A 16,130-nucleotide genomic window follows, 5' to 3' on the forward strand; every position below is an offset into this window, starting at 1 on the left:
ACTGTCCACTTGCTTCCTTTAGTCAGTCTCAGCTCTGCTCCTGAGGACCTTAAGTCTTTCAACTAGAACAATTCAGCAGACAAAAAATGAAAAATAAAATAAAAAAATTTTAAAAAAATAAGCAAAGCTACATTGTAAAATCAATCTAATCAAACCCTGTAGTCTCCCCTAGATCATACAAAGGCACTTGGCTCACATGACAGATGAACTATGCACCGTCGGACCTAACAGGGTGAGCAAATCATGAAATAGAACTCACTCACCATCCACATCCAAAGGACTCAACACTCCTCTTCCAGACCCTGCAGAATCCTTCTTCATGCTATTAGGAAGCTTTATCCAGGACATTTTGGCTCCTTTCAACTTCTGACCCTCATGACTTCTTCCCTGGGGTCCCTCCTCTGAGGTGAGCTTCAAGAGGTCTTCTTATCTCTACCTGCCTATTCCCTTCCAAAACCGTCCCAGGGTGCAAGCTGCTTCTATCATTTCCCTGGGAAAGAAAACTCCTCCACAGTCTTTCTCCCAGGTGTCTTTCTATTGCCTTGCAGTGCTTCCTTTACAGAAGCCAGCCAGCTTGGGTCTCCACCACGGTGTCAAACCTTTAATTACTCATCTTTAGAGCCCTGTATGGATACAAAATTTGTATCCGCCTCAGTCTCCACAAAACAGAGAAGAATAGACACATCAATATCCACGGATCTGGATACCTGTGTATACAAAGCAAATATCCACACATTTGCAGAGTTCTAGATATAAAATTTGTATTTGCATCCACATCGGCAAAAATGAGCCATGGATATCTGCGTTCATATCCACAGATGCGAGTATCAACTCATTTTTCCATGTGCCACACCATGGTCTAATTGGGCTCTCTGCCTTTCCCAGGGTGGATTTTTTACACCCCAGCATAAAGGCATTCCCACATTATTCAGATTAGAAATTGTGTCTACTGAACTCCTGGGCCGATTAGTCTGAAGCATCAAAACAAATGGATTAGATGAATGAGAGTAATTTTAGACCAAAAGGCATCTTAGAAAGTTGCCAGTATCTGTTTCATGGGGCCAGGGGAACCCCAAAACAACTAGAGCCTTAACTACAGGGTCACACATACAAAGGTCCACCATAAATACCTAACTTAAAAGGTAACACAATCTCATACCTTCAAAGCATTTTACTAAAACTTTAACCAATTTACTCTTTGCAACAACTCTAAGTTAGCTGAGTTTCATGGTTTTACAGATGGTATACATACAAGTCCTTATACACATCAAGTCCTTAAACAGAATAAACACAGTCCTGAGTCAGGCCATGTGTACATTACCACCAAAAGATGGCCCAGCTTGGAGTCAATCTTCTGGGGTTCAATTTCACACACCTGGTCAGGATGTGCAAAATCAACTTATCAGGGGTTGGCAATCAACTCCTGTACTTCTTGCACACAGTGACCAGTGAAATGAAATAGGAGATGGCTTGAAAAACAAACCCGAGGAAGTACTTCTTCACACAACGTAGTCAAACTGTGGAACTTGTTGCTGGGGATGTTCTGAATTACTGAAAAATAATTTGGCTCAAAAAAGAATGAAAAATTCACAGAGCAAAAGTCCTTCCTTAGCTATTAGCCAAGATAATCACAACCCTCAGGTTGCCCAGCCTTTCCAACAATTCCTGATGATAGGGAATAATATGAAATAAACCCCACTACATAAATTATTAGTCTTTCAGTTCTTATATTTTTTTTTTAAAAAACAAGTAAATAGCATTGTGTTCTCACAGCTAAGTTATACAATAGATCTTTTATGGATAACTTTTTGTCTTAGATTGTCATGTACACCACCACTGACAAGTTGAAGCAAATGTTGATGAATGTGTGGGTTTTTTTTTTGTTTGTTTGTTTTTTTGGTCAGACAAACAGTATCAGCAGGAATCAGATGTTCACAAGAGTGATGAGCCACTCAGTATGTTTCTGGGGGGCAAAGCTAAAGACTTTTTTGTGACTTATACACTTCAACACAAATATGAATACCTATCACTTTAAAAAGGTGGAGATTGTCTAAGACAAATCCATTCTTCCTCTCACTCTCCAAGGAAGAGCAATTTGTCTTTTTTAAAAAGGAATCAACAGCCAATATTTGTGTAAGTTTTGCTGCGTAGTCTGTTTCCATTAAGTTTAGTTTCCTTGTCTGCGGTCTTAAGTAAAAAGATTCAGAAGGCTTGCTTGAGCCAGAAGAAAGAAGGAACAAATCAACATCTCGGGATAATGTCCCCCAAAAGCCATAAATCTTACCAGCTGAATCAACACACACCTTCAATATTTTCAAATAAGATTAGATGCTTACCAACAAACATTCTAACAGTGAAATAGTAAGTAGAAATACCAGTATGCTGTCAGCAAAAACATCTTTATCAGTAACATTGGGAAACTTGAAAATAGCTTTGCTTTTTCCAAGCAAAGTACTAACGTGCTTTGCTGATGAATTCTCTTGCCTGTATTATAATTCATGTGGGCACACAGAGTTCACTACCCACATTCAGAGGGACTCAGTCTGCAGTAGAACACGAAAGAGAGATCAGCTGAAGTTTATATTATGACAGCTTCAAACATGACCTTTTAGCTATATTCTTCTCACCATGGGAAAGCATATTTGAAGCACCAAAATCTGCTACATCTGTTCCATTTAAATAACCCTGTGTTTTGCTTTGAGTCTACAACTATTTAAGTGACAGTAACAGAGAGATAGCTGTCCTAGTCTACATGCTACGAAAACAAAAAAGCAGTCCAGTAGCACTTTAAAAAGACTCGCAAAATAATTTATTAGGTGATGAGCTTTCGTGGGACAGACCCACTTCTTCAGACCATAGCCAGACCAGAACAGACTCAATATTTAAGGCACAGAAAACCAAAAATAGTAATCAACCTTGTTGATATAATTCATTATCATTATTACAGACAATTTTCCTTTCTAAAACTCACCTTAATGTGTTTTTAGCTCATATAATTTTTCCTACACAGAAAAATTAGATTTGCTCTTATGTTGATAACATGGAGTCCTTCAGCACTTCACAGACTAGCAAATTTATTAGGTCATGAACTTTGTGGGTAAGACCCACTTCCTCCAAGATTGTTTCCTATGTTAATGTTCCCTAAAGCACCACTAATCACTTGTGCATCTTGCAGGAATAATAAAATGGAAAATGTGTTTGCATCAAAAGTGTAACAGCAGCAGTACTGGTCTAAGAAGAGCCTTTCTGTGGAGTGCCCTCAGAAGAGCTGTACTGTCTGGGAGGAAAATGGAATCTTAGGTACTGGTGTAATGCAGATTATGGTGTGGGCAGTGATTTTTGCATGCCAGTACTTGCTGCTACTGAGTACTGGCACCTCAGCAGCCCCAGCAGTAGGATTGGCTGGGGAGGGGGACAGGGAGCAGGCTGAGTAACAGCTCCTCTTTTTTTTTTGTCCAAAAATAAATAAATAAAAAGCACAGGATGTTGGTAAAGTAGCAGTCTAGAGACTGGCATAATCTAAACAACTCCAAGGATCAAAATATCCTAATTAATTTGTCAAGGACTGAACTATCTGTGATAGTAGTGCTCACATACAAATAAAATAATGAAACATACCTCGACTCCAAAAATGAGGAGCAGTGATACAAATAGTTGCAGCCCTGCCTCCCTCCCTCCAAATGAGAAAAATCTTTCCCAAGGTTAAAGAAATAAATGATGGGGAGCCTATAGGCTGATGTTTTTTAATGCTTTCATAGGTGTTGTAAAGCAGATGATTGTAATCAGATGTGACACACAAAGCACTCTAACCACTCCATGCAGCTCAAACATCTGCCAGACAAGTTTGGTTTTTGGGGATTTTTTTTTTTGTTTGTTATTCATAGGCTACGTCTACACGTGCACGCTACATCGAAATAGCTTATTTCGATGTAGCGACATCGAAATAGTCTATTTCAATGAATAACGTCTACATGTCCTCCAGGGCTGGCAACGTCGACTTTCAACTTCGACGTTGGGCAGCACCACATCAAAATAGGCGCTGCGAGGGAAAGTCTACATGCCAAAGTAGCACACATCGAAATAAGGGTGCCAGGAACAGCTGCAGACAGGGTCACAGGGCAGACTCAACAGCAAGCTGCTCCCTTAAAGGGCCCCTCCCAGACGCAGTTGCACTAAACAACACAAGATCCACAGAGCCGACAACTGGTTGCAGACCCTGTGCATGCTGCATGGATCCCCAGCTGCCGCAGCAGCAGCCAGAAGCCCTGGGCTAAGGGCTGCTGCCCACGGTGACCATAGAGCCCCGCAGGGGCTGGAGAGAGAGCGTCTCTCAACCCCTCAGCTGATGGCCGCCATGGCGGACCCCCCTATTTCGATGTTGCGGGACGCGGATCATGTACACGTGCCCTACTTCGACGTTCAACTTCGAAGTAGGGCGCTATTCCCATCCCCTCATGGGGTTAGCGACTTCGACATCTCGCCGCCTAACATCGATTTCAACTTCGAAATAGCGCCCAACACATGTAGCCGTGACGGGCGCTATTTCGAAGTTGGCGCCGCTACTTCAAAGTAGCGTGCACGTGTAGACGCGGCCATAATAAGCAGCTCTCCAAACTATTAGCAAACATGTGAAAGAGGATAATTAGAGCATTAAAGAAGATATATTTTGAGGAAAAAAAAGTGGCAGAAAACAACTGCCTTGCACAGATGTGCATTCACTGAGAGCAATTTTCTGAAGGCCTTTCAAAGAATTGGCGAGCCCTTGTTACCTGCCCACTAGCGGCAGGTAGTCACCTCCGGAGTATACGGGGCAGCCATTGCAAATCCTGAGGCAACAGTTCAACACTGAGGTGTTTGCTAAAATGATTTTTAAGACAGACTTTGCATTTAGCAGAGGAATTATTTTTTACTCTTTTAAAAACACATTAGCTAGGTGTGATTAACCCAGCAGTTGACAAAGATTAACACACATACTTTTAAAGGCCTAATAGTGCCCATATTAGACTCAGAGCTGTAATTAAAATGTTCTCTAACACATTGTTGGCCATTTTCCTGTTCAAGATAAATCCAAAGGAATCAGCATTACAGCATTGTGTGACATTAATGCTACTGCAAGACAGTACAAATTTGGGGCTTATAATGCACTATGAAGGAAAAAAAATTAAGAGGCTGAACTAAGTTAGTCATATGACACTAACATACAACCTCAGACTTCAATCCTCATCATTCCTCACATCTCTAAGTTCTTATGCTGTATAGAAGCATAGACAAGTCAGACTTTCAGAGAGTATGGAAAAGGGATGGTGTGATGGGCATGGTCGGGGGGAGGGTTAATGCCTGGAGGGCAAAGGAAGTCCTGCCCCCAGCTCGTACAACAAGTGCTGGGGAAGTATAAGGAGAAGCAGATCAGCTCAGTCTGGGCTGGTGGCCAGAGAAGAAGGCCCAGCTGTAGGAGCTCCTGCTGTAGTTCAGCTTGAGATCACAGTCGGAGACCTGTGAGACTACAGTGGACCTCTGGAGACAGGAAGGCCAGAGAGAGAAATTGGTACAGCAGAACACAAAGACTCTGATTGCAGATGAAACCACCACACACCAAAATGGGTAAGAAGTGATAGAGGTGGGGTGTATGAGTGGTATCCCACCTGGGAGTTCAGCATGTTGCAACGGGATTCCCCACTGGGTGGTGGCTTACTACCCCACTGATAGGGGCCTGGGTCAGGACTTGATGGAACTCTGGGGGGAACCAGATCCCCCTACCTGGGCTACTGTCCCATACCCTTGAACCTATCATTAGGTGCTGTGGCAATGAATTGTAAGGCTGTGTTTAGGACTCTGGCCACTGGGCTGGGTCACCCCAGATTAGAGGGCAGTAGAAAAGGAGAGAAGTGGTGATTGCGCCCCATTAAACTCTCCTCTACAGGGCAGGGGTTGCCTGCATAACAACAGATGGGATTCCAATCACAGGATGATAATGGCACATGGATATCAAAGTAACCCTGTTCTCCTGACTTGTACAGGCTATCCTGCTCATAAGGGGTCACACACTGAACCAAGGGCCAGAGCCTATGCAAAGACTTATTTGTGTGGGCTATTATCTCAACTGAGTATACAAGGGCCTAAATTATGGCATCCCCCTGCTTGGGTACCACAGAGGCGGAAATAAAATGCAGCAAGTTGAATAGCTAGTGACACCCTGTATGAAAAACAGTGGCTATATTAATAGCACAGGAGAAGCACTACACAAGAGGCTAGCCCCACACGAGGGCTGCATCACAACGACCAAGTATAATTTAATTCATGTGAATTAAACTAACATCCACATGGGGGTTTAAAGCTCTTTACCTAGTGCACTTTACATTCACCCCGGGATTCATTCAGCTTAATTTTCCTCTCCTATCCTTACCAGCCCATATGGCATTATTTGGGCAAGAATTGTCATGTTTATCCCTTTTGTGCAAATAATTCAGAACCAGTGGTTCATTGCCACTTTTGCCATTATGTTATTATATGACAGATGTTTTCACGGATATGAACAACACTGATTTAGGAAGAGACAATAGCTGAGGATACAAGCAGCAAACATCCCTTGTCATGGTTAAACTTTCTTTACTCAATTCACCAGCCTCCAGCACTGAAGCTTCTGCTTCAGCGCTGTGTCAGAGTTCGTTTGAGCATTGTCAAAACACTTTAGGCCTCAAACAAAATAGCATCACCAACACAGCACTGAGAAAGAGGCCTCTGTGCTCAAGATGACTGACTGAATCGAGTAAATACACTTGATAGGTGGTTATAACTGCCGGCTTTGATTTCACCATTCCGGGAAGCTCGCAATGAGTTTTCAAACTATTTTTAAAAAAAAAAAAAAAAAAAAGCATTGCAGATGACAGGGTTTTTTTCTAGTTCTGATACAAAACTAACAAGAATCATGTTAATGTTACTACAGGGATAACTGTGTTGCCAGCGGAAAGAGAGGAGCTCATCTGAGATTGTCATGCCTCTAGCAAATTCTGTGCCAGCAAACAAGTTCCCTGCCTCTAGCACATCCCACTTGTGAGCAAAGACCTACGGATTGGCAGCACTTCCATCATATGCTTCAGAGAAGCAGTTTCCTTTACTTTCCAAACAGATACTCAAGATGAGTATAGAAACCAAGACCTTGACACATTCTGTCTAAAATGATACACGTTGCCGGCTGCTCCCTTAGCCCTTTTACTCCTGCAGCATGCTCAGTCACGTGCCTTTCTTTGAATCAGTATGAGGGGATATGATAGCAGACACAAAAGACGGTTCTTGATATAATTAGATCCCATACAAATCTCTCCCAGTACAAAGGATTTAAATGTCTCATATCCCCTTAAACATTTTAAAACTCAGAGAGCAATTATTCTCCCTTGGTAGGTTCAAAGTCCTTGGATAAATTCTCAGGGTCTGAAAATTCTGGAGTATAATGATGGAGAACTCTGTTTCTTCATCAAAGGAAATATTTGGCTGGGGAATCTTTAATGGACCATACCTACAAGCATAAAGATCCAATAGAATACAAATTAAACAAAGTAATACTCGCAGTAAGATCAGAATTAGATTTGTCCTGCTGCTTGAAATCTCTGGACGGTCTCACAGTTGTCAGCTCCCAGTGTTGCATGACAATGAGGATGAGTTAAAAATCTTCAAAAATTGATGTGCAATGCCAATTGCTGGCATCTCTGTGGACCCCACACCTACACTTTCTGTTTAATTGTGCACTGATCTGAATATGCTTACCCTGAGCAATTTCTTGCATTTCATTCTGCACAGCCCACTTAGTGCTCATCAGTAACATCGCTTGTTCCCGTGCATACAAGCATTTTTATCCCAACACTTTGTCTTTGTAACATGTGTCTTAACAGCTGTAATGCAGCCAACTCTATCAGGTACCCCTCTGTACAAACTCCATAGCCAAGACAGATTTTGTTTTTGGCAGGGTTGTTTGTAACTAATGCTAATTTTTACATGGTTGTAGACATATTTACTGTGGTTCAATTTATGTATACAAGCTCTGACAAATCGATTAGATGCTGTTTCATTCAGATTTAATAGTTTGGAATCAGGAGCTGATTGGACTGATACACAAGGTTTTAATGATAGCCTTTGATTTTTGACTACCACCCTAAGTGCATAAAATCACTCCCAAGAATGCTGATTAAAGACAGTATAATATTGTGTTAAAAACTTGAGCTGGAAGTTTTGCATGTTATGCAATATTTCATGACTGCTAACTTGGCTAAACAATCCTCCATGTCCTGAAAACAAAATGGACCCTAGAGGAAGTATCTCATTACTAGTTTAGCTAACAATTTAAGCCTCACCCTCAGTAGCCTGCATTCTATATAAGCTCTATGAAAGTGTTGCACTTCCATCTGCCTATTGTGCTACCTATGACTGTTCTGGATGTTCAATGCAATGGGCAAAAGCAAATTGTTCTTAGCAGTCTCTTCTACAGTGCCATATGGAGTTCACTATTATCATCAAGCTCCCAGGATCAAGGCAGATTTGTTTTATAAAATTGTCACAAGTGGAAATGCTGAGCATCCAGCAGCCCACTGGAACAGGCTAGGTGTTAGTTCCAAGTTACTGAAGCCTGCTCAGCTCCAAATTCAAGCCAGTGGAGCACCAAGCTCTAGTCCTCCAAAGAACAGAGCAGAGCTTGATTTGTTAGGCATAGAATGAGCCCCAGTTCTTGTCATCAGGCCTGATGTACAGTACTTTTTTTGGCTCAAAGTTCCCACCTGTGGTAGCAGCAGTAGGACTCCTAGCCCTGACAATTGTTTTGTGAGACCTGGCATTTAACACTGTCATTTAGCCCTACTCTGAGCAGAGTTAAGTGACGCTGTTGAAAGCCACTGAGCCCTACCTTCAAAATAGCTTCCATGACAGCTCCTTGTGGAGGAGCTGCACTGCTAGTGAACTAAAGATACTAAATTTGCTAGGACAGCAAAGTCAAAGCGCATATTCCTCTTTAACAAAGGGGCATACAGCAGTGAGTAGTCTCAGAGCGGTTGCCATGTCAGTCTGCAGCTTCACAAACAAAAACCAACACATGTATTAGGCTGAGTTTTCATAGGTAAGACCCACTTCTTCAGATGATTGAGTGTTTCCCACAAAAGCTCATGACCTAATAAATGTTAGTCTCTAAGTTTCTACAGAACTGTTTGTTATTTATACAGCCATGACTTAGCATCAATCTCACCAAAGATTCAAATGGACTAATTAACAAAAAAAGTATTTACTCATGAGAGGGAGGATACAAGATAGAAACACCTGGGACAACTCTTCAATAGTTTTATACTCAGATGGAAATGGGGAATCCAGCTGAGTTGCTGCAGGCAATCAAAGTGGATGTTTTACATTTCTGATTTGCCTTCTCCCCACTCACACGTGTTGTGACAGGCCCACCTGTCAGAAGCAGAGCTTATCAGAGATGTCCTCTTCATTTTTTTCCAACCCTACAGTGTTATTAGGGCTCTCACAAGTCTGTTGTCCTTCTCAAACATCCCTTGTAAAGGCATATGACCCGGTTTCTCCATTCATGTGGTTATTGGTCTTGCCCTCATTTTTCTCTCCCCTCCCCCCCAAATATTGAACTTTGTAACCCCTGTACTGGACAAACATTTGGGCAAATTTGTCAAAAGCATGTGACTGATTTAGAGACCTAAGTCCCATTTGCAGTAATGATATCAACTTTTTAAAAATATTTCCTAAATGATCTTATTTTTCTGTACATCTTAAAAATGAATTTGAAGGTGACTGCAAAGGCCTCATTCTTCATATTTTATAACTAAAATAAACATACACAAACACTCTTCCAAGGCCTGTTTAATCTCTGTTCTGGTCTAATGATCATACTTTTGCGAACTAATTGTTTTGGCTTGGCAGGTCAACCAGAAGCCACTTTGATCTGCTTTTACAGGTAGAGGACTTAGCTAATTATCATTCAATCTACTCTATAGCAAATAAAACTACGGAGAGATTAAAGCCAATGTCCTAGTCTTATACATATTTAATACAAATTCTGAAGACAAACTGGACTTACCTTGTTTTTTAAAGAGGTTGCTCTGTACTATTTCCTTCATGGATTGTACTTTTTGCTTCTGTAGTTTTTCTGGTGGGATGCACGTGTAAAACTCATACAGTAGTTGGCTGGAGACAATGAAAAATACCACAAATAAAATTTAGATTAATTTATCTTATGCCAATATAACAGATAGCAAGAACTGCAGCTACTGAAACATTTCTAATGCTTAAAAATAATAAATATATCTCCTTGTTATTTTGTAGTGTTAAGACTGCTATCGGGGAGAAAAAAACAGCTAAGAAGGAAAAGTGAAGCGGGCATTTTTGTCCAGCAGTCAAGCCTTGACATTTTTGTCCATTATCCACATACATTCCAATGCAGATTTGTCCAATAAACCTCTTGTCTGCCAGGAAGACATTTACTGCCAGCAGCCATTTGTGACTTTCTTAGGAGTGCTATTTATTCTCCAAAAGTCTGTTGCTTTACTTGCTATTTCCAGTCTTTGAACAAACATTAGAGAGTCTAGATATTAAACTGTATTACGGGGGAAAATAAAGCTATCTTTAACACACATGCTTCAAATTTAAACATAAAGCGCTAAGCCCTTAACTTGTATAAACTAGCATAGTTGTATTAATGTAAACATTATCAGGCTGAGAATCTGCCTCAGTATCTGTACTGGACAGAACTGACATTCCGCATTAAAGACAACATCTGACAATCTAAGTTGTTAAATAGCAGCTCACCTAAGTAACTTGGCATCAAAAACGGTTTCAACATCTTGGAGGACTGATGGTATGTACTTCAAGGCAGCCACCTGAATTGACAAATATATCATGTGTTACTTGTGTAAGTACATGTATGTATAAGCCCAATGTGCATTATATCTCCTCTTATGGTGATAAGTATCAGAGAGGTAGCCATGTTAGTCTGTATCTTTGAGAACAACAAGAAGTCCTGTGGCACCTTATAAACTAACAGATATTTTGGAGCATAAGCTTTTGTGGGCAAAGACCCACTTCACTTCGCATGAGCCTGATGCAGGGTCCCCCACAGCATGGAGCTAGGGCCGGAATTTGAGCTGCCAGCAGACCACTTTCTAAATAGCGACATTTCAAAACAAACATTATGTAAACCTAAGCTACAGGGACACAGTCTAATCTGCAAGCACAAATCAAAACTATTTTATATTCAAACCAAACATTTGATAGCTCAGTGAAGGTGTTCAGATAGGTCATTATGGGTACAAGACGGCACATGAATTACAACGTCTAACATGGGGTGCCAGTAAGTTTTCTGTCATGTTACATCGTTCCGATTAGTCATTCCTTGAGGTCTGAAGTAAAACTCAGGGTTTTTTTTAGCTGATGCAGCATTGGGCTTCCAAGGTCATTCTTCAACAAGCTGTCCAACACTGACAACCTCCCACATGAAGACGACTCAGGAGAGATATAATTTGAACTCTAATTTTAGTTAAGTGCTCTGAAATAAAATTATTCTCTCCAGCAGGAGTGCACTTGGGTAATATTGCATGAGCCAATTCCCCATCGAGTTGCCTCATCATTCTGTACTCAGATAGAGGCTGCAGAGGTTTACAGATGTGGGGAGACGGGGAGATTATACAGGCCACTAGCTACAGATAGCCATTAATCCACAGGGAAAAGGTATGAATTTAGCAACATTTGCACAAAAGATTTGTCCATCTGCCCTGTCCTTCAGGTTTCCCTTTCCCACACAGTGCAGCTGGTAAGTAATTGTGCCAGTAGCTGACTGCCTATATTTGGACTCCAATACAACTCCAAGGCATAGAGCAAAGAATAATGCTGAAACTGTCAGCATTAACTCCAGCTAGAATTCCCTGAGCTTCCATGGTTTTAACATATCAAGTGGCCACACTCACTTCAGTCCCTTAATGCCTAAAAATAAGGGAGACAAAATCTTTCTGAAGAGCATCCCACAGCTGATATTGGGTGAGAAATCATCATTAGTAATTTTAGACCACTGTTCAGAGGCTATTGGGCTATAGCTTTTTATTCAGATGAGAAGCCATATTAAACTTACTCACACTAAACAAAAAGCCTGCAATCAACAAATCATGATAAAGCACCTACTGGTATCAGCTATTAGAATTTTCATTTGTCTGACTTCTCTCATCAAACTTCAAACTGAGCGGAAAAGCCATTCTAACTATTCCACACAGAATCAGACTGTGGACACTGTCATGGACACTGCAAATTTATGAGTTGAGCATGTTAAATATACACAATTCCCACTACAGCATCAATATTTCAGCTTTTTCACAACAAATTTATGTATAAGAATGATGCAGAGAGACAGTTAAGATAGTTTCACCATGAGACACAATGTAAGAGGGAAAGCAACCCTGGAATATTTTCACTGTAGGAAAAAAACCCATATAGGCAAGGCCATCGAGGACTAAAAGGAAGAGGAAAATTATGATCATTAAAAGAAATGTGGTGTCATATATGTTCAATTCCAGCCACTACAAAGACCAAAGAAGAAATGGCAGAAAGCACAGGGGCTTTTGAAGTTTCTTTGTGCTTGTCATCTGACAAGCAGTCACAGTTTGTTAGGATTCTGTGGCAGACTAATCTTCCCTGGATATCTACCAGTATCACTGTGTTTCAAAGCCAATATATATGTCAAATACTTATCCAATTTTGCAAAGATATTGCCACTCAAGTACAAGACCCAGCACCACTCTTCTAACAGTTCAGAGTATGGCAAGATTCAACATGCACTTGATTGGTAAAATTTTAGTTGCAGGAGCTAAGAACAGCAATTCCTTTGAGTTTATATGTAAGCATTTAAATGTCAAAAGGACAAACATTTCATTTATATTTGTGCTGCTACTTTACTCTTATGGCCAACTTTCTTTTTAAAATCCATCTGAAAGAGTAAGTATTGTATGGATTCAGCAGAAAATTCTTCTTCCACTGCTAAGACAGTGCTGTACTTCAAGCCACTACAATCTTCCACTTACGGCTGTACCAACTTGCTGCACTCATCCCAGCACACAAGACTCATCAGGGTAAAAGGAGCCTCATTCTCCAAACAGGCAGTGTGGAGATATACCTCTCTCATAGAGCTGGAAGGGACCTCAAGAGGCCATAGAGTCCAGTCCCCTGCCCTTGCAGCTGAACCTATTCTCATTCTGTGTGGGGTAAGTCTATTTGCCCAAGAGCCATAGATAACCCCCTCAAGGACTGAACTCTCAACTCTGGGTTTAGTAGGCCAATGCTTAAACCACTGAGCTACCCCCAATCCCATGTAAAGGGTCTTCCTGATAGTGATGCTAGGAGACGGGCACACACACCCTACCATGGCTATAAAATGGTGGCTGACAGCTGTGATAATTGGGCTTACAAATTAACCCTAACTGGGAGGTCAACTGTAGAAATAAATTTAGGGTCAGAAAATCATCAGAGAGGTAGCTGAGTTGGTCTACATCTTCAAAAACAGCAAGAAGTCTTGCAGCATCTTTTTTGACTAACAGATATTTTGGAGTATAAGCTTGCATGGGCAAAGACCTACTTCCTCAGATATTTGCCCACAAAAGCTTATGCTCCAAAATATGTGTTCATCTGTAAGGTTCCACAGGACTTCTTGCTGGTTTTGGTTCAGAAAATGTCACAGTAACGTACAACAGCAAATACTGATGAGCAAAGGAGCAAATGTGAGAATGTCTATGTCACAAGATCTTTTTGTTTGGACCATTTCAACCTATGTTAAGGCTATGTCTGGTAAACAAGAGGTGTAGAACCAGAAAGAATTCAATCAAAACCAGTGTGTCAGAAATCAGTCCTAAGTAGTGGACAAAATAATGGGAGTGGAATAGCCCCAACCCTTCTTTTAGGGTTCCTAAAGAAAGACTTTGGGAGATAAACTTAGAGCAAACTTCACCACCATTGATTACACCTCCACAGTCTGTTAGGCTCCCTGGATCTTCTTTATCCTAATTCTGAGGCATACTCTTCTTGCTCCTAATCTTGGCCCAATTAGCTGCAAGATTAAATTAGGTCACAAAATATCAGCAAGGCACACTTTTGCTAACACATGCCTCAACTGCCAATGAGTGTAAAAGTATTTACAAACCACCTATGAAAAATGGGGTGCCCCATAAGATTGAGGACCAATACAAATAAAGCAGAAGAGGGCGGATACCTTCAGACCCGTGCACAGAATGTTAGATGGAATCAGAGTCCTAAGTTAAAGGATGGTTCCGCGGTTGGGTAAATGAGTCCCCTTTGCAAAACTCCAGCAAGGACCCTCCTTCTGCTGCTGATCAATTGACAAGGCAGCTATCAGACCCTAAGAATATCATTCAGGGTTAGAGTATGGATTATATTCGTAACTCATGTATAGGTCTATGGTTTCTATATGCTTGAGCCATCCTACCTTTAATTGCAACTTTTACTAGACTCATAAAACAGATTAGACATTGTGCTTGTCAATCTATTTCTGGTCACTATTCTTGGTCTTTCTATATTCCTACAGGCTCTAAATCTCACACAAGTAACAGACATAACATTCACTGTGTTGACCTTCAAATTGTAGTCCCAGAGCAGAAGCCATTGTGGTGTAATACATCACTAAATTTGCTTTAAATAAAAGGCCACATTACATTTCTTTCTGCCCTTTTTTTCTGTGTCTTTACTTAAAGGTTTACAAGTATTTAATGAGTGTTTACCTTGGTATAAGCAGGCTGATATCTCTCTATACCAAACCTGGTTTAAAATGTTAGCAAATAACTGGGTTATGTCGACACCATTCACTCTTTGGGCCACGCCCACCATACAAAATAAAACAATTTGACTCAGGAGAAACACACCAGAAGCAGGTCAAGTCTATCAACACAAAAACAGCCATGAACAAATGTAATGCAAGAACAGGGCTTCAGCTAGCTCCTCCTAGCAGGCTGTCATCCATTTTACTCTTTACAAAACAATGTAAAAAGCAACCATTTGGTCCAAGTACGCATATAATGCGTAACACCTACTTACATATCTGCAGAGCTACTATTGCAGGGATTGGGGGTTTACTGAAACACAGAAGACAGTGAGGCCACTAAAAGGGTCACTAATGATTTAAAATACTAGCCAATATCTACTCAATGTACAGGGTGTGCAGCTCTGCCCTCCTGCAGATATCGGAATCTAACTCTTCTAAGTTACTCCTTTCATCATCTGCACAATTCGAAGTGGGGAGCATGTCGCAGTCAATGTTCCTAAATACAGAAGACCAAATAGCATGTGTCAGTGAGCAACTGATTGCAGACCTGCTGATGGGGGAGGAAGGAGAGTGTTAAGTGGGGGTTGGTATTGCGGATGGAGCTGGAGCTCCCGCCTTCACTGCTGCTACTTTGGCAGTTATAGAGGCCAGAGGTCTGAGCCCCTTTGAAGTGCTGGCAGTGCTGCCCTGCTGTTTGTCTTGGTGGTGAGCAGCACCACTGACTGTCTTAGGCCCCACCCCTTCTGGGGCATGCAGCCAGGCCCACCTTGCCCTGGGGTCCACAGTGGCTGTTGTCCCCACTGCCTGACTTGAAACTTCCCACTGGGACTAGTGTGACTTTAAATTAGGTGCTAAAGGTTGAACCTCAATTTTCCAGCACCGTTCATGGTCTGGCATGATTTTAATTAGCTGGATGACCTATTATCATGGGTATGGCAAAGTTTCCCGTGGTCCCATAAAGTTTGTTTCCAGACACCAGTCCTAGCTCTCAGTGTTCTGTGCTGTTATTTACCTATCATGTCTTCTATGACCCCAGTAAGCAGTGGAAGTGTTGGTAATGCTACAAGAAAATATTGACCTCCTGTGGTTTAGCCAATTCTCTGCTCTGACACTGGACAGGTCCGAGGGTGCCAGACTAGAAAGGTACAACCTGTACATACAAAACTGAGTCCTCAAGTCCTCTTTTTCCTCTTCTGCTAGGTAGGAGAGAATGATTGGGTCCCTTTAAAACTAGGAAGTTATTTTTTCTGCTGGCTAGAAAAACTTTTTAATATCAGAGAAATTTATGCCATACTCCTCCCATTTACCAGTAAGTTCATTTTACAGT

At 41.3% G+C, this 16,130-nt stretch overlaps 1 protein-coding gene across 1 annotated transcript in view; it reads right to left on the reverse strand.

Moving 5' to 3' along the window:
- Positions 1 to 16,130, reverse strand: part of DOCK2 (dedicator of cytokinesis 2) — a 454,537-nt gene that overhangs the window by 340,748 nt on the left and 97,659 nt on the right. Inside the window, exons 24-25 of the mRNA XM_075010079.1 lie at positions 10,798 to 10,868; positions 10,070 to 10,176 (exon numbers count right to left, since the gene is read on the reverse strand). Of these exons, the coding sequence (XP_074866180.1) occupies positions 10,070 to 10,176; positions 10,798 to 10,868 (178 nt within the window). The remainder of the gene's footprint in view (positions 1 to 10,069; positions 10,177 to 10,797; positions 10,869 to 16,130) is intronic.

The sequence above is a fragment of the Carettochelys insculpta genome, chromosome 15 (assembly GCF_033958435.1).
Source record: "Carettochelys insculpta isolate YL-2023 chromosome 15, ASM3395843v1, whole genome shotgun sequence".
In the NCBI taxonomy this organism is placed as follows: Eukaryota; Metazoa; Chordata; order Testudines; family Carettochelyidae; genus Carettochelys; species Carettochelys insculpta.